Source organism: Haemaphysalis longicornis, unplaced genomic scaffold, assembly GCF_048455015.1.
Source record: "Haemaphysalis longicornis isolate Haplotype H1 unplaced genomic scaffold, Haemaphysalis longicornis Haplotype H1 scaffold_1, whole genome shotgun sequence".
Taxonomy (NCBI): Eukaryota; Metazoa; Arthropoda; class Arachnida; order Ixodida; family Ixodidae; genus Haemaphysalis; species Haemaphysalis longicornis.
This window is the reverse complement of record NW_027526203.1, coordinates 415,044,159-415,065,333: the sequence shown is the minus strand read 5'-3', so window position 1 is coordinate 415,065,333 and position 21,175 is coordinate 415,044,159. Positions and strand designations below refer to the sequence as shown.

At 45.7% G+C, this 21,175-nt stretch overlaps 1 protein-coding gene across 2 annotated transcripts in view; it reads left to right on the top strand.

The window, feature by feature from the left end:
• The window catches only part of LOC144155573 (phosphoenolpyruvate carboxykinase, cytosolic [GTP]-like), a 65,534-nt gene extending 49,522 nt beyond the window's left edge, over positions 1–16,012 (top strand). For both annotated transcript variants that reach the window (XM_077687109.1, XM_077687108.1), the window contains exons 3-10: positions 1,105–1,289; positions 1,376–1,579; positions 2,178–2,365; positions 6,856–7,069; positions 10,020–10,325; positions 11,423–11,518; positions 12,209–12,450; positions 15,419–16,012. In XM_077687109.1, coding sequence (XP_077543235.1) covers positions 1,105–1,289; positions 1,376–1,579; positions 2,178–2,365; positions 6,856–7,069; positions 10,020–10,325; positions 11,423–11,518; positions 12,209–12,450; positions 15,419–15,637 — 1,654 coding nt within the window. In that variant the 3' untranslated portion in view covers positions 15,638–16,012. The remainder of the gene's footprint in view (positions 1–1,104; positions 1,290–1,375; positions 1,580–2,177; positions 2,366–6,855; positions 7,070–10,019; positions 10,326–11,422; positions 11,519–12,208; positions 12,451–15,418) is intronic.
• The last annotated feature ends 5,163 nt before the right edge of the window (positions 16,013–21,175 follow it).

The window sequence follows — 21,175 nt, the reverse complement described above, 5'->3', positions numbered from 1 at the left end:
AGCTTGTCGCATGATTTGTTCAGTTTGAATCTGTGCAATTTGTTTTGAGCACATTCTTATCTAGCTGTTGCATCATGTTGCAACAAGCTTATATTATAGGGACATTTCGGTGTGGCAAGAAAGTAACATATATTTTAAGTGTGTTCAGTATATTTAAATATAGCTTGTTTATCAGGAAATTGGCACTGTACTCGATCCCTGCATTAAAGCTTTCACGAGGAGTTTTATAACTTCACGAGGTGGCTTTATTTTGATTTTTTTTTTACTATGAAACCTAGGGATCCTTACAGAAAAAATTTGGAAGGAATTACGTCGCCTGTCCTTCTGTTCCTAAAAGATAAAATCCCAATTTGTTTGTATGGCATGTGTGGCTACGCACAAGAAAAAAAAAGGCACATGTTGAAGGCTTAATCTGCTGCTTGACACCAATCAGTGTATTGCGACAGGTACCACTAATCGTACTGCAAGCAAAAAGCAAACAAGTCCGTGTCTGCAATACTTGCAGGTGTCCACACTACTTGAATTGCTATTGTCGCTAATGTGAAGTGGACTGTCCTTCTGCCTGGAATGGTTCGACTTGCCATCAGCTTCCTGAAAACAAGAGCTCTTTGTGTCTCTTACAAGTTCTTTGTTTGCTTAAATGTACTCTTTGTAGATTTTGAGTGCTAGATACCCTTATCTGTAACCTCGCATTCTTTGGTAGCCCCATGCTGCAGTTGGTCTGCTTCTCCATTGTAGCATTTTTTTTTTTTTTTTTTTTTGGTGAAGCGGGAGTAGAGCAGCACAAGGGCTGAAACCTTCAGTCACTACGCCCTCCCCCTTTCTTCCCATCTACACTGTTAATTGACACTATAGCAGTGCATTTGGTTGCGTTACCAGTTTAAGAAAATAATTTAGAACTCCACTGACCTAATACTGAATTTCTTGGGTTACTGTATTATATATTAAACGAGCACAGGCTAGTATGTACAAACTATCATATAAGCCAAAGCCTTTGTTTAATCTTTGTGGCTGATATGCTCTTTGGGAAGTTTTGATAGCAATGTAACTGTAGATGTATAGGGAAATTGACCTCGTTAAAAAGTACAGCACTCTCTTCAACAGCTACCTAGCTCGGACAGACCCAGCTGATGTGGCGCGTGTGGAGAGTCGGACATTCATCAGTACAGAGCGGCGAGAGGACACGATCCCGACCCCAAAGGAGGGTGTGAAGGGCACCCTTGGAAACTGGATGTCTCCCGCAGATCTGCAAAAAGCCCTCGACGAACGCTTCCCAGGATGCATGAAAGGTTGGTTGCCTGTGGAACGCTTTGGTTTTGCTCAAAGTGCCCTCCCCCTCCGCTTTCCCTAATGAGTGAGTGTTGGTGCTTTCCAGGGCGGACCATGTATGTGATCCCCTTCAGCATGGGCCCCCTGGGTTCCCCCTTGGCCAAGATTGGCATCCAGCTGACCGATTCCCCCTATGTGGTGGCCAGCATGCGGATAATGACCCGCATGGGTGCGGACGTCCTCCGAGCCCTGGGGAATGGGCCATTCATCAAGTGCCTGCACTCTGTCGGACAGCCACTGCCCATGAAGAGTGAGCGCTGTTTGGCAATTCTTGTCTTGTCATTTCGTTGCAGACTAGAGGGTTGTTTGCATAGAGAGCTACTGTGGGAGGCAATTTCTTCGTGTTTCTGGCTTGAGGTCTTGGGACCAATTTGATTTAAAAAAGCTTATTTCTCCGTAAGGTTCCTCTCGGGATAGGGCAGCAGCAGGGAAGTGGGTGCATGAATCGGAATAGCCATTGGGCAAAACTGCCGTTCCTGTGGGACAATTACCAAGCACAATTCCAAAGCCCTTGCATCCCATCACAGGTGACAGCTTCTCTTCCAAGGGGGCAGATTGAGGGATTTGTGGGGCCAGAACCTTGGAGGAAAATGTAGCATGGCTAAGAAATTACTATTTCTTACACCTCATGTGTGATGTCTTTTGCCTTGCTTGTGGAGCCAATTGGGGGAATACAAAACATGTCCACTATGCGTGCCTGAAATGTGCCAAAAGCACTGCAAAACATGCCCCCTGAAGGGCATGTTTTGCAGTGCTTCTGCTTCTGGATTGGGTAAAAGTCTAGACCTTTTGTATCTAGTTTGCATTGCCAGAGGTATTGGCTTTAAACCTTTGTGTTTCTCTTGCAGCACCTCCTGTGAACAACTGGCCTTGCAACCCTGAGAAGACAATTATTTCCCACATTCCGGACAACAATGAGATTTGCTCATTTGGCAGTGGCTATGGTGGAAACTCTCTCCTTGGAAAGAAGTGCTTTGCTTTGCGTCTGGGCTCAATACTGGCCCAGAGGGAAGGCTGGCTTGCCGAGCACATGCTGGTTAGTAAAACTCCCAATCTTCCTTGCTCAAGACAATGGTGGGCTTGTTATGTTATTGAGCAAACAGAATGAGATTATGACACTGGGCTTCTGCCGGCCAGGAAGCACTATTTTGTCATGTAATAATATAAGAACGGCCTTAGGAATGCATAGCCTTTTATAAGAGGTCTCGAACCTGCCTTGGCAGCTCGGTTGCTAGGGCGTTGTGGTGCTGAGCCCAAGAAAATGGGTTCAATCCCAGCTGTGATGATCGTTTTTCTGATGTTTCAAGATTTCAGTGCATGTTACAGATCCCCAGCTCGTTTAGCTAAACTAATGCCGAGCCTGCCACTATGGTGCCCGTTGGGGCCCAGGTGCAGCTTTGGCCCATAGAGCCCCCAAATTTTGATGAGCTCTTGAGCTGGCAATACTTCATGTATTTTAAATTTTTGCCCAATTGTTATTCGCTATTTTTTTTTTGTGATTTATTGTGGACATACAGCTGCACTAAGCGGTTGGTTTCCTTCCCATTTTGAGATGTCACGAGTGACAGCATAGGCATGTTAGCACCACGATACCTCTCGGGTGTGTGGGCCTTTGGGGCGAAGCATTATGTCTCTCTTAAAGGAGCCGTGAAGAGAAAATGCAAGTTGGTTTTATTCGAAAGATTTCGTGTTTTATAGTGCCCCCAGCGCTTGTCCGGATACAAACGATGCTTTATTCACTGAGAAATTAAACAATTCAGGTTAAAATTTTGATTTTCCTGCTAAATCGTTTGTTTTCGGGGTCTGCAATGACATCACAGGAACCGACCACTCTGCAGCCTCCGCCAATCGCAGAGCTGGCTCGAATGACATCATAGGTTCTGTTGTGGGAAATGAGCTGGTGGGTCGCATGGCCATTCCCTTTTTTTCCTAGTTATGTAGCTCATTTGAGCGAAGTTTACGTTAAAAGTGGTGTCAGTATGATTCTAACGAGGCAATCTTTTTAATGAACCAAACTTGTGTTTTCTCTTCATGGCTCCTTTAAAACGAGATTTGTGGTGGGTAGGCCTCCGAATAGAAAAATAGTGTGCAACATGGATATTAGGTGGTCCGTTTGGTACATAGCTGAGCAAAAAACAGCATGGAAAACACAAGACAACATGAGCAAGACAAGAGGATGTGAATACAGCGCTGACAAACTAGTAAAATTTTTTGAAATAATAAATAGAAAGACAGGTGTCATGTGACGCCAGACTCTACAAAGATCTACAAAAATGCATTGCAAAACAATACCATGAAATTACTCTACCATACATGCTTGTGCAGTGCCGATTTCACGCTTCATGGTAGTTTTCATGGTAGTCCTTCGTAATGTATTTCTGTAAATCTTTGTAGAGCCTGACGTCGCATGTCGCCGGTCTTTTTCTATTCCTTGTTAAGTGATTCCTTTCAGCGGTTAGTCAGCGCCCTGTCTGTTCTTATCCTGTTTTTTTTTTTTTTTGCTATCTCTAGCTTGGAAAGAATTGAGGTTTTCTTGCCCATAATGGGCCTTATAATTAACCCAGTTAGCATTGACCCTTCCCTTCGTTCTCTTTTAGCCAGTCTATTGACCCCATTGGGCACACCGATACCCTTCAGTAATTGATCCCATTCAAAGTGTTTTGAGACTGTTCAGGATAGCCCAGACGGTTGAGGTTGATACTTTGTGTGCTTGGTCCCCACGTCTGAATGGTGTGTGTCGGCAGCTGCGACTGCCTGTGCAGAACCGTCGCCGTGCACAGAACGGTTCAGCTGCAAGTTGTGAGCTATGTGGCCATTTTGTATGTGTTAGTAGAAAAACTAGTAACTCTCCACGGGGGTGTAGCCCGAAACAACCCATTCCTGGTTGAACCTGTACTGCTTGAACCCATTCCCCAAACACCCTTTCCGTTTGACCTGTCCTGTGTGCGCTTGTTCCTGAAACGCCCTTCCCATTTGGGGGCTTCCTGTTTCAACCCATTCCCAAAACGCCCTTCCCGTTTCAGCCCACTCCCAAAACGCCCTTCCCATTTTAACTCGCATCGTTTAAACCCATTCGATTGTTTTCGAAAATGTGTTACCGTTTTTGAAAGTGTTCCCCAAAATTTGCATCCAGGGAACGGTCCATGTAATACTGTAAAAACTTCTATGCAGCAATTTTCTGTACGTAAGCGTACGGCCGATATTTCTGGTCAATAAAAGTTTGCGAATGCCTGAGGCTGCTACGGTGCTCTTAAAGCTTTTTCATGAAGGAAATGCTTTCGCATTTTTCATCGTCTGGCTTCTTTACGGAATCAAAAAGTCTGTTCGTTCATTCATGGCTCCTCAGAAAAGAAACAATTTCACTGAAACAAAGTTCCGCTCTCGGAAGAGCGGAACTTTCCTGTACCGGCGCTCCCAGCAGCCACCTCGGCGAACGAACAGACAGGACCGGGTAGATTGCACTGTCAAAAAACTTGGGAACGGAACATCCTGCATCGATGTGGGTTCAAATACCATCAGTTGCGCATTTTATTTATTTTTTTCTATAATCAAAAAGCAGGAACCCGAGTGGAAATGAAACTACTGAAAGGGCCATTCGACAAAACTGCGTGCATTGCATGTGATGCATGCAATGCACCTGTTCTGGCATTTCAAAGAAAATATCTCAAGCTAGCAGCCGGTTCGGCAAAAAATGTTTGGAGTATTAGATGGATTACTACCTAAATGTTATGCACTATATTTACTTTTCTACTTACTGCGTGCCCACCTTTGGATTATAGTAAAAAGTACACGGAAAAGCATAAAGCTTGGGGTGTTCTTAGTGCCTGGATGAAAACATGTGCGAATCATTTCCTCCAAGAGAAAATTTCATCTTTGATCTTCATCGTCAGTAGCCATCCTTTTACAGACATTTGCACATATAGTGTCCGTTATCCCCGAAATAAAATGGACCGTAAATCCACTGGCTCGGCCCATACTAGTTGCCGCTTTCATGAAATACGCTTATTATTATTACTATTATTAAATTACCGTGTAGAAAATAGTATCCCTTTACTACCCCTAATAAATTATTGATTGTATTTGGTAAAAGACGGAACTTTGTTCCCGCCACGATATGAACGCCACAAACTGGCACAGCACCCGTGGGAAGAGGTTCTATTTTGTTAATTCCCATATTTTTCTTTCCTTTTCGGTGTTGCATATGGAAGGAAGCGCATGTACATTCGTATATAAAAATTCAGTAGTACTTTTTAACTCTATGCAACCGGCGGGACTCTCACCCCCACCGCTGCCAGAGTATGCATGTGAGCAACACGCTCCAGACCTCTCGACCAACGCGAAAGTAGACGGAAGGGTGAAGTTTCAGCTGTAATTCACCAAGTCGGACGTCGCGTAACCCAGCAAACTACCTGTTGTTTTGTTAATTGACCCCATGTATCATAACATGACCTACTGCAATAAGGTTGTGTAGATTAATACGGCGTGTCTGTACTTTGGTTCTGCCAGCCGGAACTTTTTTTTTTTTTGCTGTAGAATACGTTCGACGCAGCTTTAATTTAATTTTCAGGTTATGTTGGACGTGAGTGTATTTTTTTTTACTTTGGGTTATGTCGGACATAACTCAAAACATTGGGTTAAAGCACAGTTTGACGCAATTTAAAAAATCGCATGCCTCGGTCCGAGTCACCTCGAGTCAAACAGGGTACGTTATTCTGGGAAGGGACTAAATGGGGAAAATACGATGATGGAAGGGCATTTTGTACCGGAGTGAAATGAGAGGGAACAAACAAGAAGGTCGAAATGGGAATGGGTTCAAATGGGACCAGGCAAAATGGGAAAGGGCGAAATGGCAAGGTCGTTTTGCGCTGGGTTGAGACGGGAGGGAACAAGCGGGAAGGTTGAAATGGGAATGGGTTCAAACTGGCACCTCCCCTCTACGGTGACCTCTTGGCTTGTCATAAGAAAAGAGCTGCTTTCTGCTTCGCAGTGTGAACAATTTGTGCAGTGGCAAAGCAAACAATGGTAATCTGCACGTTTAGCATAAAGCACAGTGCAACTGTCCTCAGGTTGCTATAAGTGTACATTGGAACCTTGGTAACTCTGTTTTGCATATGACTGGTAGTAAATCAGGAGGAAAAAAAGAAAACTTTCTGCAAAGCGTCAATCGTTCTTTCAGGTTATCTATTGTTAGTGGTATGTTTGTGACCAGGGCATCGTACTTAATGTGGGTTTTTGATTGATTGTAGGGTTTAACGCGCCGACGCAACGCAGGCGATGAGGCGCGCCGTAGTGGAGGGCTCCGGATTAATTTTGACCACCTGGGGATCTTTAACGTGCGCCGAAATCTTGTACACATGGGCATTTTTGCTCTTCGCCTCCATCAGAAAAGCGGCCGCCGTGGCCGGGAATCGAACCCGCGACCTCGTGCTCAGCAGCGCAACGCCTTAGCCACTGAGCCACCGCGGCGGGTACTTAATGTGGGCCTATATTTTGTCATTAATGGTGGGCTGTTTGGCACTTTTGCAGATTCTGGGCATTACAAATCCCCAAGGAGTGAAGAAGTACATTGCGGCGGCCTTTCCAAGTGCCTGTGGAAAGACGAACCTGGCAATGATGACGCCAACTCTGCCCGGCTGGAAAGCAGAGTGTGTCGGGGATGACATTGCATGGATGAAGTTTGACGAGCAAGGCGTGCTCAGAGCCATCAACCCTGAGTATGGCTTCTTCGGTGTGGCACCAGGTGAGTGCTCTTTTTTTTTTTTTTAAATCTGAAAGAAAGCAACTGGGAACAAAAATGCACTGAATAAATATAAATTATGAAATGAATTATGGTGACAGTAGTTGCAGCATAATTTTCATGGGCATAAAAACTTGTCGTGGACAGGTAGGGCAGCTTTGGTCCATCTTACGTGCCACTAGATGCCAGGTGACATATGCTGTGTGGGCTTTTCGCTCGGGGTCGTTTCCTGTGTTCGTGTGGGTTTCGGATAGGGTTATTGTGAGCCTGTGCAGGTGGTTGCAGGGAGACTGTCTAATGTTTCCTGTAGCTGTCTCATAGTGTATGAAGGAATGTGGACTTTGTGAGGGTGATCTGTGTGTGTGGACAAGTAATTTAAATGTTAGTTTATTTATGTTGGGGTGATGTATCCTATTTTTCTTTTATTCATGACAGGAGGGTGCAAGTTATTTTACATTGCTGTGGCGGTTGATGAAGTTAAACCTGGATGTAACGAACCTTTATGTAACGAAGGCATTGCGACGGTTAACCTTGATGTAACAAATTCACTACGCTTTTTATCCATTGTTTTTACAATTTTTCTAGAAAATTGGTTGGTGAAGTGTACTAATTTAGCGAATTTTGCCCACACCGCAAACTAACATGATTCCAGGTGGGGCACCCAGGTGAAAATATTTATTTCCAGCTGTATTATTGAACCAGAAATTTCGTCCAGCTAGAAAAATTTCCATCTAGAAAGCTCTTCTAGAAATTTTCTGGCTAGACCAGCAGCTACTTTTCCAGCTGAAGAACTTCCCCAATTCAAGCTAGAATGCTGAAATTTCCAGCGCTGCCTTTCTGGCTAGAAAGTTATTTTCTTCCTAGAATAAGCATCACTACCAGTTGAAAATACTTCGCTTCATGCTTAATTTCTAGTTAGAGAACATTTTTGTAGCTAGAATTACCCCACTTTTCCTAGCTGGAATTGCCACGATTTCTAGCGGGAATTCTGTAATTTCTAGGATGTAGGAAGTAGGCCTAGCGACATTCCAAGCCATGTGGACGTTCAAAAACCACAAAGGCATAAATGCTGGTTGTTTGATTTTATTGCACACAACAAAAATGTCCCGCAGGGCTGTCGGGGTTCCGGCGTATTCCTCGAGTTGGGAGGTATGAGGCCTGGAATAGTATTAATACATTTTACACTTTGGCATTAAATAGAAATCAACAGAAATCAATAGAGCCCAAAATCAACAGCTCTTGCATGCATCAGCACGAACCACTTGTACTTGAACTCCGTTTGCGCGTAGCTTGCACTGATGAAGGCAGGTTCTGTGCTTGTATCAATTCTCGCATGTTAAAGCTCCAGGCACAATGATACGTCTTTACAGCTCCATGCGAAAAGAAAGGTACCCACCTCAACTATGTACTTCACGCTAAAATTACAGCATGCAGTTAATATCTGAGTTTAGAGTTCTCGGTATTATTTTCTTGACAGCTTAAGCTGTGGCAAATTCAAATATGACACTAACTATAACAATCGCTAGGAAGAAAAAAAACCAGTTATGGCCGGTTGTGCTCTTGGCATGTACTTAGGACATTCTGCGAAGGCAAATAATTTTCGGTATAGCCACTCACGAAATGACTATTTATTAACCTGCACATTCAGAATGTCTAGCTGCAATGGAATAGTCCTCAACCACTACGAGTGCCGGCTCAGATGCGTGATATTGTTGTTGAACCATACACCGGGTGTTGCAACTGAACGCAGCCAACAAACTTTTGATAAAGTTTACATCAGTGCAACAGCAACATTACTTCTGAGATTTTTGCCAGCATACGCTTGAGGCCAAATACTGTATTACGTGAATCAGATGCCTCCGAATGGAACCATTGTTTCAGAGATGCCATTTATGCGATGGCACTTTGGGAAGAAACCATATTGATGAGTAGCCCTTGGCACCTCATTTCCAGCTTGCACTGCGAGTAGCACTTTCGCAGCCGAAAACTCCGAAAATGATGCATTCCAACTAGTCATTCTTCTCTAGAGCCATCATTTCTAACTAGAAACCCCATTTCCATCTCGGTAATAATACCCAGTTCGGACTAGAATTTGCCAATCCAGCCAGAAAACCGTAGGTGTTTCTAGCTGGGAATTATCCTTACAAGCTGGATCTAGACTTCTTCTAGGATGCAAGAGGGCAGCTGCTGCAGCTGCATGGTACTTCCCAGCTCCTTGGTGCCCTCTTGTTTGCCACTAGTTAACTGCAAGAGCTAATTGGAGCAGTGAAGGCACACCTGTGTAATGCTGTGGGGGCAGTCTCGTTATCTGCGACAGTTCTAAGACCTCTGATCAGCACAAATGCTTTTATTTGTGGTTTCTGGGGGGGGGATGTGGCTCCAACAGAAGTGATAAGCAGGTAAAAACCCTGAGCCGACGCAGGGAGATAAAAAGATAGATAACGGAGAATAAACAGCTTGTAGGGAGACAGCACTGCAAAAACAAGCAGCAAAGTGAATCGGCTGCCATGTCCAGGCAAGCATTCTGGTATCTTTAGCATCTGCGTTGTCAGGAGCGTCTGATGTCTGTGTGCTTTGCAGGAAGTCCGGCAATGCTGCATCAGGAGGCAGTCACCCTTGCTCCCAATAATTTTGCTTCACACTGCACTATGAATGGGAAATTTTTCTACGTAAATTCGGTTTAATTTTATAGGTTTGTGTATAACAATCGCAAAAACGAATTGTTTAATAAAACTAGGGTAGATACGTACAAGGGGGCTCAGTGGGTGTGAAGGGATCTAAATCTTGCTGCCTTGTCATATCAAGGTTTTCGTTAAACCCCAATACAGTGAACTTCGATTTGGCGCGATGTTTCTCTTAAACCAAGCTCCACGTTTTGCACGTGTGGTGCTGTGAGAGGGAGAGCTTGTTCAAGTTCCTCTTTCTTGCTCCTTCCCCCTCCCACTTTGCACAGGCACATCGATGGCCACCAACCCCAATGCCATGCGCACCGTGGAGGAGAACACGCTGTTCACCAACGTGGCCGAGACCAGCGACGGGGGCTTCTGGTGGGAAGGCATGCCCGAGCCCAGCGGGGGCATCCGCATCAAGTCCTGGCTGGGCCAGGAGAACTGGACCCGGGCGCTGGGTACACCGGCCGCACACCCCAACTCTCGCTTCTGCACCCCGGCCAGCCAGTGCCCCATCATTGACCCCGCCTGGGAGGACCCCAAGGGGGTGCCCATCTCGGCCATCCTCTTTGGCGGCCGGCGGCCCCAGGGTGAGCGAGCCCCACTTTTACGGCCTCTTCTCCACAACAAGGTTAGGGGTATCTACCCTACATCACTGGCGAGTCGCATACCTGGATGGAAAGGAGGAGGGCTGCCGGGCATCAAACTATAACACCCATGCCAAACAATTGCAGGTGTCATTGCGTCGTGCATATTCCCCAGGTCTGGAATGCTGCCTTCAGTTAGGTGCAGCCACACTAGGAAGGCTCCTTGGTACACAAACTGCATTGCCTCGCCACAACGGGATCTGGCCACCCTGGTGTAGTGTTCAGCTGAAAGATATGATTGTCCTTTATGTCCTTTGCTTTGCAGGGGACATAAACTGGCTGACAAATATATGAAACAGCAGAAACTGCAACTACTTCGCTTGCACATACTTTTTTTATACAAATTCAAGTACTTCTGCATTCAATGTTTGTTTTATATCAAATATTGGGCATTCGAAGATGTTAACTAGTGAAAGTTGACAAATAGCTCAAACTTCCAAAACTACCCATCAGTGACAGATTTTTGCTATTGCCAATACTGCTTTCACAGTGGCTTCTTTAATGTGAAATATTGGTGCGAAATTCATTGGGGTTGTGGGTCGTGCATCAGCGCTTGACAAAACCATCTGCACAGCTTCCAACCACCGGAAAAACGATTGAGAACTTCTTTCAGGGGAACACACACCACAAACTGTGCCTCGTTGGAAAGGTTAACTTTTTGCTTTCTGTGCGTGGCACCATTGGGCTGTAGAAGAAATCTATTCCTACTGAGCCCTTGCCCTTTTCTGCCATGTCCATCTCCCTGAACCTTGATCAGGGTACACTGTTTGTGACTGTGTCTAACTTTCAAACTTTCAAACTTTCAAACTCGCTCGCAAAATGCAAACTCCCAGCGAGCTTGTTTATCGCATGTAAAAGTACAGCTGACACTTCGCACTGCAGAAGCTCTCCACTGAGCTGAACCACATAACCAGTTCACTTGGCTTGCAAGAATACCTGTGTCCTCACTAAGAGAACTGGAAGTAGTACTGCACTCAGCATAATAGGATGCTGCTAGCTGTCTTGCTTCCTTCATTTCATGTTCAATGCTTTATTTGTAGGTGTGCCGCTGGTATATGAGGCATTCAACTGGGAGCATGGAGTGTTCATTGGATCAGCCATGAGGTCGGAGGCAACAGCTGCTGCCGAGCACAAAGGTAAGAGGTGGTATCATAGTCCACTATGCTCATCTGCTTTTAGGTGTAGGTGACACGTAGGTATAGGTGACACATGTAAATAAATGGAACACCTGAGCCACCTACGGTTTGCAGATGACATTGTCTTGTTCAGTCAAAGCAGTCCCCAATTGCAGCGCATGCTTTGCCAATTGTACTCGAAAGTTTGGTTGCAGGATTAAAAATACACTAAAAAATCGAAGGTTATGTTCAATAGGCATGCTGAGGAAATGGGCTATGGAAAAAATGCTAGGGATCATGCTTACGGATAAAAAGCTGTGTGGATTGGACAACAAACTGGTGTGCAAGACATTCTAGCTCAAATTAAGCGAAGAAAATGGGCATGGGCAAGTCGCGTCATGCGCATGAGAGACAATAGATAGACCATCCGGTTAATGGAGTGGCTGCCAATTGACTGTAAATGCATAGGGGCTGGCCAAAGACTCGATGGAGAGATGAGCAACGAAAATTTGGTGGGAAAGGATGGACTTGGCTAGCACTAGATAAACACGGCTGGAAACTTTTGGGAGAGACATTCGTCCGGCAGTGGACACAACCAGGCCTGGTGATGACTCATTTTTATTTGTTACGTAGGTGCATTCTATTCAGTCTTGCCCTCATGATGTGTTCATCATTACTAACCAAGTATCGCCCTTCTTTTGCATATTACAGGCAAAGTGATAATGCACGACCCATTTGCCATGCGACCATTCTTTGGGTACAACTTCACCAACTATCAGAGGCATTGGCTTAGCCTAGGCACCAAGCCAGGCAGGAAGCTTCCCAAGATCTTCCACGTCAACTGGTTCCGCAAGGGCTCCGATGGCAAATTTCTCTGGCCAGGCTTTGGGGAAAACAGCCGTGTCATTGACTGGATCTGCCGTCGTGTGGATGGTGACAGTGGAGCTGCCAAGGTAAAAACGCATGACTTAAACGGCAACAGACTCATTTGCCATAGCTGGCATTGACTAATTGTAGTCTGTGGTCGCCATCTTATTGTAATCGGGAACTTGTGCATACGGACAAACTAACCCAGATTTCTAGTGTGTGGAGGTCAAGGTTTTTCCTCTACACTACGGTGATCAAGCCTAGTGGTTCTCACTTTTAGTGCATCTTAATAGCATGGGCTTTGCAGCCACTTTTAACTGCTGGTTCACTCTAAGCTTTCACTTCGTCTGTACACATTTTTAGACTGTCTCCTTTGCAGTGCTGTTCTAAACCTGATATCTAGCATATCGTGCTGGAATACAGATTTCAGTGTGCCACCACTCTCTAAAAGCCTGCAGGGGGCTAGTAGCTCTTTGCATCTACTGAAAGCTGTAATTTCAGTCCGGAGCACCGCAAGGCTCAGTCCTCGGCCCTCTTTTATTTTTAATCTATCTTAATGATTTACTGTCGGGCATCTCCTCCTCTATTCGGCTTTTCGCAGACAACTGTGTTCTGTACGGAAAAATTTCTAGTAAAAATAATCAGCTCCTTCTCCAAAACGACCTAACCCACTTAAAAACTGGTGCTTGCTATGGATGATGCAACTAAATGTTTCGAAATGTAAATTTATGCACGTCACCCGCAAACACTCTCCCGTTAGCTTTACATACTTGGTTACCTCAACTGACTTATTACGGGTGGAGACCTACCGGTACCTCGATATCCTTTTAACAGCAAACTAACCTGGTCTGACCACATCCAAAAACTTGCAGCCAATGCCTCTAAAATCCTCGGGTACATCCGAAGATCGCTATCATGCTCACCTGCCAGAGTCTGCCATTGTCATACACCACCTTTGTACCCGCAAAGCTTGATTACGCTTCAGCAATTTGGAACCCCCATCAAACTTATTTGATAAATTCTCTTGAGTCTATTTAAAATCGTGCAGCCAGTTTTATTTCTTCGACATACGGCTTTCCTTCGATCATCTCGCCTACAAAGTCGTCCCTCGGTCTCTCGACACTTGTTTCTAGGGGGAAAATAGCAAGGCTGTCATTTTCATAAACTATTCGCCCGTTTCGCCTTGTTTACAAATGCGTCTCGGGCTGTGGAGAGGTAGGAAATCGTCTCACCGTGCAGAGCTTAGACTTTTCTTGTTCCTTATTATACATTTCCCGACATACACACCTCATTATTGCCACCCTCATTGCGCACCTCACACCGCCTACATAACTCAATGAGCAAGCAGCGCCTGCATGGCTCCACAAATACGTTCAACAAATCTCTTCTTCCTATTGCCATAGAGGAGTGGAATAACCTGCCTGAATCAACAGCAACTGAACGCGAACCTAATAAATTCAAGATGTCATTAACAGTACACGTATACAACTAGACCCCATGTCCAAACAGCGTGTACTACAACCAAACCCAGGTGTTGGTGTATAGTTTCCACGTATCTTATCTGGTGTTCTCCTTGCTCTTTTTATTCGCTGTTACCCCATGTGCTAATCTGATTCTTGTCGACACATCCTCCTCCTATTGGCGCCCCATGTATTGTGTCCTCCTTATTTTCTCTTGTGACTACGTGTGCTCAAACAATTGAAGGGATCACTACAACCCTGTTGTGCGTCAACTTTGCTTGTGTACCCTCCCTACTGCTGGCTCACATTTCCATGGAGGATGTTAAATCTGTTGCATTTTCTCCCTCTGTTTTTTTTTTTTTAGCCCTTAAAGAATGGCTGCTGGGATGAGTCCCTTCTTTCTCCCCCAAAACATCTTTCCCTGCTTCATATGTTCGCCGATTTTTTTCTCTTTGGTGTTCCACTTGTTTTTCCTCCTGTCTTGTTTTCCTTTTGCTTCTCTGAACATGTATACGCTCTCATGTTTTTCGATTTCCCCCATTTGTGCAATCCTCCTGTTATGTTTATGTAGTCTTCTTGTTCTTGCTGTTGTCGTGTTTACGTGGCTTTGATATTGCTCCCGTGTTTTCCCCTTATTTATCATGACCATCGCAAGCCCTCGTTTCTGCCCTCCCCTTATGTAATGCCCAAGACAGGGCCTTTAAGGGTAAATAAATGATTATAATGAAGTGCTTGATGCAATAGTCGGTGTGCACTGCTGCGATAGCTAGCCAAAGTTACTGCAGTCGACTCTTGATAATTTGAAGTAGCTTAATTGTAATTTCTGGTCACGTGGGAGTGGTGTTTCGGTCTCTGCAATTTTACATGCAATTCAATAGAAGAAATCACTCGATATTTCAAAGCTGAAACCCAATAGTGTCTCAGTTAATTGGAAATTATTTCGAATAAAAAGCATCGAGGTGACAGTCGTCTCGTGATAAAATTCAGAATTTTTAAATGCTATGGCACCGACACAGTGCAAAGCACAGCGGTGTTTTGGCAACTGAGGCAGCGCACAGGCGTCAAGCAGCAGGGCAGCAGACTCGCTCCAGCGTATGCTTCTCCTTTCAGGTCCTCAGCCTTCTTTGTTGCACACAGCTCTGTGTGAGCAGTTTGCGTGGTGGGCGCTCCAGGCTTCGAATTTTAGCTTCCAGGCTTCGAAGTCTGAACTATCGGGGCAAACCATGTGGTGCGCTCGTACTGCTGACAAGTCGAGATGCTGGGAAAAAAAAAAAAAAAAAACACCAAGGGGGACGTGTTGCAGGCTAATGGCAATGCTGTTATTGTGCTTTAATTAGTTCGGTTAATTCAAATTTTTTCCTGGTCCCCGTGGACTTCGTATTAACGGGAATTGACTGTATCTGCCTCCTCTTTGCCCAAAATGACACCTGCACCATGGCCTGCATGGAAACTACCGTACATGCATGCCTGCTTGGCGTGGTGAAATCGATCTGTTGAACAATGCCATGTACAAGTTGTAGCATGGAAACCTTGTTGGCTGCAGCAGAAAGACAACTGTGCTAACGCTCTGCACCTGCCCCTCCTTCCCCGCCAGGAATCTCCCATTGGCTACCTTCCTTCGGATGGGGCCTTGAACCTGGACGGCCTTCAGGAGCCAGTGAACATGAAGGAGCTGTTCGAGCTGAACAAGGACTTCTGGCTTCAGGAATGCCATGAAGTTCGCAAGTACTTTGATGACCAGTTGGGCAAGGAGCTGCCGAGCGAGATCTCCAAGCAGCTGGACCAGCTCGAGCAGCGGGTCAAGGCCATGTAATGCAGGCTGCTGCCCCCGAACACGTCCTGCCCCCCCGCCGTGCCATGACGACTGCTAGGAACCAAGAGCGGCACCTGTGACTTGGGCCCACGTAGTACGTAGTGTGCTGTGTAAGTGCAGCAGTGAAGTGCCTTTGGGACCATGCTTGCTGTAATGAGCCGTTCCGTTTCCAGAAATTGTTGCACTGTTCTGGCTATTGCTCAGGCCAATATTTTTTTAAGGAAGACTACTTCGTCTAGTCTGTTGCCGAAACTTGTAAATAATGTGAAAACAGTTTTTATTTATGTACGTTTTAGCTGTTCGAGCAGTTTTTACGCCTGCTGATGCATTAATTGGAAAATAAATAGTGACGCTATTTTTTGACACAGCATACCATTTCTGCCTCTGTCTCATTTGTGTGTTTTGCTTGGTGCAGTGCGCAGAACAGCGTTCTCAAGGCTGGCTTGTTTCAAATGAATTTCACTCTCTAGAGGGAATTCGGGTGCAGCTGAATTGATGCCTCTTCTGGGTTGATGCTGTCACTGGAATAATTCCCCCAGCCCATAAATGTGCCCTTAATCCTTGTAAAATGCACTTGATGCACACTTTTGGGCACTTTGTGCTATTACTTCATGAGGTTTACAATCGGGTCTGATATTGTATTTCAAGGCCCCCGCATTGCGTGTGTGTGTATGTGTTGTGTGCACACGCAGTAAGGTGGAGGCTACTAAATTCCAAGCGTAAACCTCTGCTACTGTTTACTGCAACCACTGGCTAGCTACAGCAGAACTTTTTCATCCTTGTGCCAAGTGCGGTACTGTTAAAATCTGGTCTATTCAGCTCGGCAGGAACTACAAGTCGTATGTGACGAATGTCACAGGGATGCCAAATTTCGCTGAGTAATCTGAACGTTTCTTCATTAAATTCAAAGAATAAGGTGTGAACTGCACTGTTAACTGTACACAAATCTGCAATTTATGCAAAAATAGCCTACATCGTCTTCTGTGGATTCGTCTGTGACTCATAAATAACCAGTTTGTGGTAGTGTCAGCAGCCTGTATGCATCCCTTGGAATGTCACATGTAGCGATAACCTCGGTGTCGAGATTTCGGCACACTTTAGAGAACCCCAGGTGGTCGAAATTAATCCATACCCTTCTACCACGGCACTCCTTGCAGCCTAGGTGCAGCTTCAGCAAGTAAAAGTAGTCCCTAGAAGTTTCGTCAGTCTTCTATGACAACGGCGTGTCATTGCAGTGATGAAAAACTCAAACCAGCATTGGATGACAACAGCACCGTCTCATTGCACTCGCCACGTTGACCATTGAGACATTTTAAAGAGCTGTTGAAAATTGCTGTTTCAATAGCTTTCTTACCTAGTTACGTTCTTGCTTTTTCTTGCCTGAACAAGTTTTCATAGGAGTTTAAAAGTGAAAGTGGTGTTGTCTGCTTGCCCACTGCACTGAGCAGATGGTCACAGGCATTTGCTGTACTCTCCTTCAAAATTCATAAATAAGCTTAATAAGCTTACTGCCTAAATAAATAAACAAAAGTAATAGGTGAGAAAAAGAGGCATCCAAATGTCTCGGTTCTCGGAAGAATGTGTCTGAATAGCAAACATGGCCAGTGCAATTAAAGGGCGCTGCTTCTGACCAGTCTGCTGTTCGCTTGATGACGGCGTAGCCGAATTTTTCGGGGAGTGTAGTAGCACCCCAGAATTAAAAGCTTAGGGGTAATGACCTCTGCCCCCCCGCCCCGCCCCCACTCCCACCCCCAAACACTTTCACTTAGCACTACTGAGCCAAATGGTATGATACTCGCCCTTTCCCACCATGCCCTGGGGAACGGCTCCTTTCTTCTGTACGGCCCCTCATAAAACTGCCGGGGTCAGGAAGTTGTCGTTTGGAGCTCCCCTCTTTGAGAGGCTCCATTTTCTTCAAAGCATAAACATTTTGAGGAGGAGGGTAGCTGCCTTTCCCACCGACTGGGATACGCCGGTTTAGCTTTGACTTTCAATGGCTAGCAGCGTTTTATTTTACTTGATGAGGGGCTGCCCGAACTGTTCTACTGTTGAGGAACTACGATTACACCTTTTCCAATGTTCATCTGCAGGAAGTGAGTTAATCCTGCCGAATAGTTGTAGCTTCAGCACCTGCTGAGCTTTAAGGGCACACATTTGCACATTCTGCGTATGGCAGTGAGACGCCCGTCGCGATAGGACTGTTTTACTTTATCGTTTGTGCTGTTTCCTCTTCTTTCTAAGCTAAGGTGGAAATATTTCCCTGAAATGATGCACTGAAGCCTGTACGAACATGGGTGTAAAACATTTTTTGGTACAAAAGGAGGGGGAGGGCTGTTTCCTTATTTGCCAAGTGCATATCATGAGAGTGTGCAACCCAAGTAGCCAGGCTGTGACGCGCATTGCAAGAGCTCTAGTGCACACAGCTGGTCATCGGAGCACCTGCAGTCTTGTGGTACGTATATGTTTATTTCTAACAATGCTACTCTCAGTGCCTGTCAAAGTGCAAGTTGTAGAATGAGGAATGGTTGCGTCTTCTCCGTAGCCTAGGCATGGTGTGTTTATTAAACACGTACTCGTGCCAAAGGCATTACATAGGGTAAAGGGGGAGGGCTGTGAACAAACAGGAAAATGAATTTAAAAAGATACAAATTGTGGTCAGTCAATCATAGGAATCGGAAGGCATGTGAGTGCAAAATGTTGTGTAAGGTTTTGCGAAATAGTTCTGACCACGAAAAGCTCAATATGTTGCCTAAGGAACGCCAATATGGTAGCTGCGTTAGTTGCAGTTTAACTGATCTGTGCAAACCAACAACTTTTTCATCTTGTAGCTTATTTTGTTTGTAATTGTAGAGTAATAATTTCAACAAAGCTCCCAAGAACAATTGGGCGCCATCTTTTCGCCTGGAAAGGTAACTCAAATTGCCGGCAATTTGAGTTAACTATGGAGGTGGGCAAACATTCAAAACTTCCCAGTATCGAAACGAATGACAATATTCAATTCGGCTTCGAAACAAATGGCACTATTAGAAAATTCCAAATACGGGGTTTAAATCGCTGATGCTACGCAGGCGATGAGGTGCGTCGTAGTGGAGGGCTCCAGATTAATTTCGACCACCTGGGGATCTTCAACGTGCGCCGAAGTCTAGTACACACGGGCGTTTTAGCTTTTCGCCTCCAACAGAAAAGCGGCCGCCGCGGCCGGGAATCGAACCCGCGACCTCGTGCTCAGCAGCGCAACGCCTCAGCCACTGAGCCACTGCGGCGGTTTGTTGTTTTAATTATGAGAGCATATATTTTCCAAATCATTGGAAAACTGGTCGGCTCAATATTGATCGAATGTTGAATAAAACAATTAAATTTTTTTTCGTGTGTTTACAAGCAATAAAAATTGCAAATAAATTATGCTTGACTCAAGAAATCTGCTCCCAAAGATACTTGCACTGCGCCAAAACTCGTCTTTTGGCGCTCCAAAGCTGCTCCAAAAATGCGCTTTTACTGCTAGAAAGATGCTCCAAACAGAATTATACCTTCTCCCTGAGCTACTCCGAAAGAGTCAAGCCCGCTTCCACCCCTGTGCTACGAACGATTCCCGCAAACATGCAGGTAGGCTTTCTCCGCTAGCGACGATGTGCTTTACAGCAATGCGCCGGTGATGTGCAGCTAAACTTCAGGAAGTTGCTTTCGGGAAGCGCCTCTTATCTCTTTGGCATTGGGCCAACTCTGCCGTAGCTTCGTGCTTCTCTTTTCGCGTCCTGATAACGTGGCAGCGCTCAAGGTGCCCGGTGCCCGCACGGTTCGCTAGATAAGAAAGCCCAGCTGAGTACTGCGTTTTCTATCCAAAGGTTGTGCAGAGTTGATCATTTTTTACCGGTAATGTTTATTTTTAACGAGAAAGCCTTAGATCTCCGTTTCGTAGAATGCGTGAGGTACAAAAAAATCGTTGGGAGGTACACAGAATCGCACAGAAAAGCCGAGCGCGAGCTGGGAAAGGGAAACAACAGCGCGCGCGAGGAGGGTCGGAGGTATTGCGCAGGCCGACCGGGAAAGGGGCCAACTTCGCCCTCGTGCCTTTTTTCTTCGCATCGTGATAACGTGATCCTTCTCAAGCTGTCCTGGTCAACACACTCTACAAAGCCCAGCTGCGTACTATCAAGTCTCAGAGTCCCCGGTTTTTTGAGCAAATGATGCGCACATTGATTTTAATTGCTTTAACCCTGTGATGTTCTTTTTATTTCTACATGGGACATAAAACAATGAACTTTTCTAGCTTCACGCTCCTTGACACCGAGATAAAGCTTTCTTGACAGGAAGGCGTTGACAGCTGTGGCACTCGCGAAGCTGGTGTGCGTCTGTGCAGACCGTACGCGTTTGGACTACTGGGAAATGGACCCGAGGGCAAGTGCAAACCAGGGATTGCAATACGAAGCCACGAGGACATGCTGACGAGGGTTTAAAAATCCGGGTAATTTTTCCTGCCTTGCGCTGCCCTGTAAAGCTGATATGAACGTCCATAAGACTGCCGTGCACGTTTTCAAAGAGAACTGTGTCAAATTTAGTTTGACAGAATATTTGCTGTTATTACACTAACACTGAAGTATTTCTGGTTGACGTCACTTCATACGATCAATGTTGCCCCCATATAAAACATTAGACCATCAATAAAGCTAGAAGCCCAGGATAGCTTCTGTATGTTTGTTCTATGCCATAGAAAAAGATTGCAAGCCATTTTAAAAGAGCCTTTTATCAGGGTGAAAGAGCTATGCACCTATACACTACATCCTTCAAGGTAATTCATCGCGTCGCAAGTTGTCTTCAGCCGCCGGCGCGCAAGCTGCACCCCTTACCGCTTAGCTCGTTTGGAGCCTGGCTGCTGCGCTACCACGTGACTAGGCGAAAGTGAAACGGCTGCCTCTCCTGCGCTTTATCGCTGAGCGCCGGCTGTGCGTGCGGTTCAGTGCAAGCGAACCACGTGACTAGGCGAGGGTTTAACAGCTGCTTCGCCGCCGCTTGGTCCCTCAGTCTCGCCATCGACGGCGCGCCGGCTGGGCCGTTTGTGCATGCGTGCCCTTCAACGCAAGCGAAAGGCTGAATTCAATCATCCAGTATATGCAGCTAGACGGCAAGCTGCAAAATTTCTGGCAAAAACAAACTTTCACGAAACACTGCGTGCATAACGTTTGCTTTCGCTAGTGATAGCTATGCTTAGCAGTGTTAGACCAGAGTAACTTCTAAACCAGAGCCTTAGTGTTTTCACTGGTGGCGTCTGTACGCGAAAATGGATGGAGTGACAGAAAAAACGCTTCCCCTGGCAGAAATCGAACCTGGGTCCCCCGCGTTATGAGAGAGAGAGAAACAACTTTATTTATGCTCAAGGATCAGGTGAGGGGGGTGGGGGCGGCCCACAGGGCCGCCGCGACCGCCAGGACTCGGGTGGTCTCCAAGACTCGATGCCTCCGAAGCCAGCGTCTATCCGATTGCCCCATTTCGACGTGGTCAAAGTGATTTAGATTTGGAGATGGGTGCATTTACATGCAGATT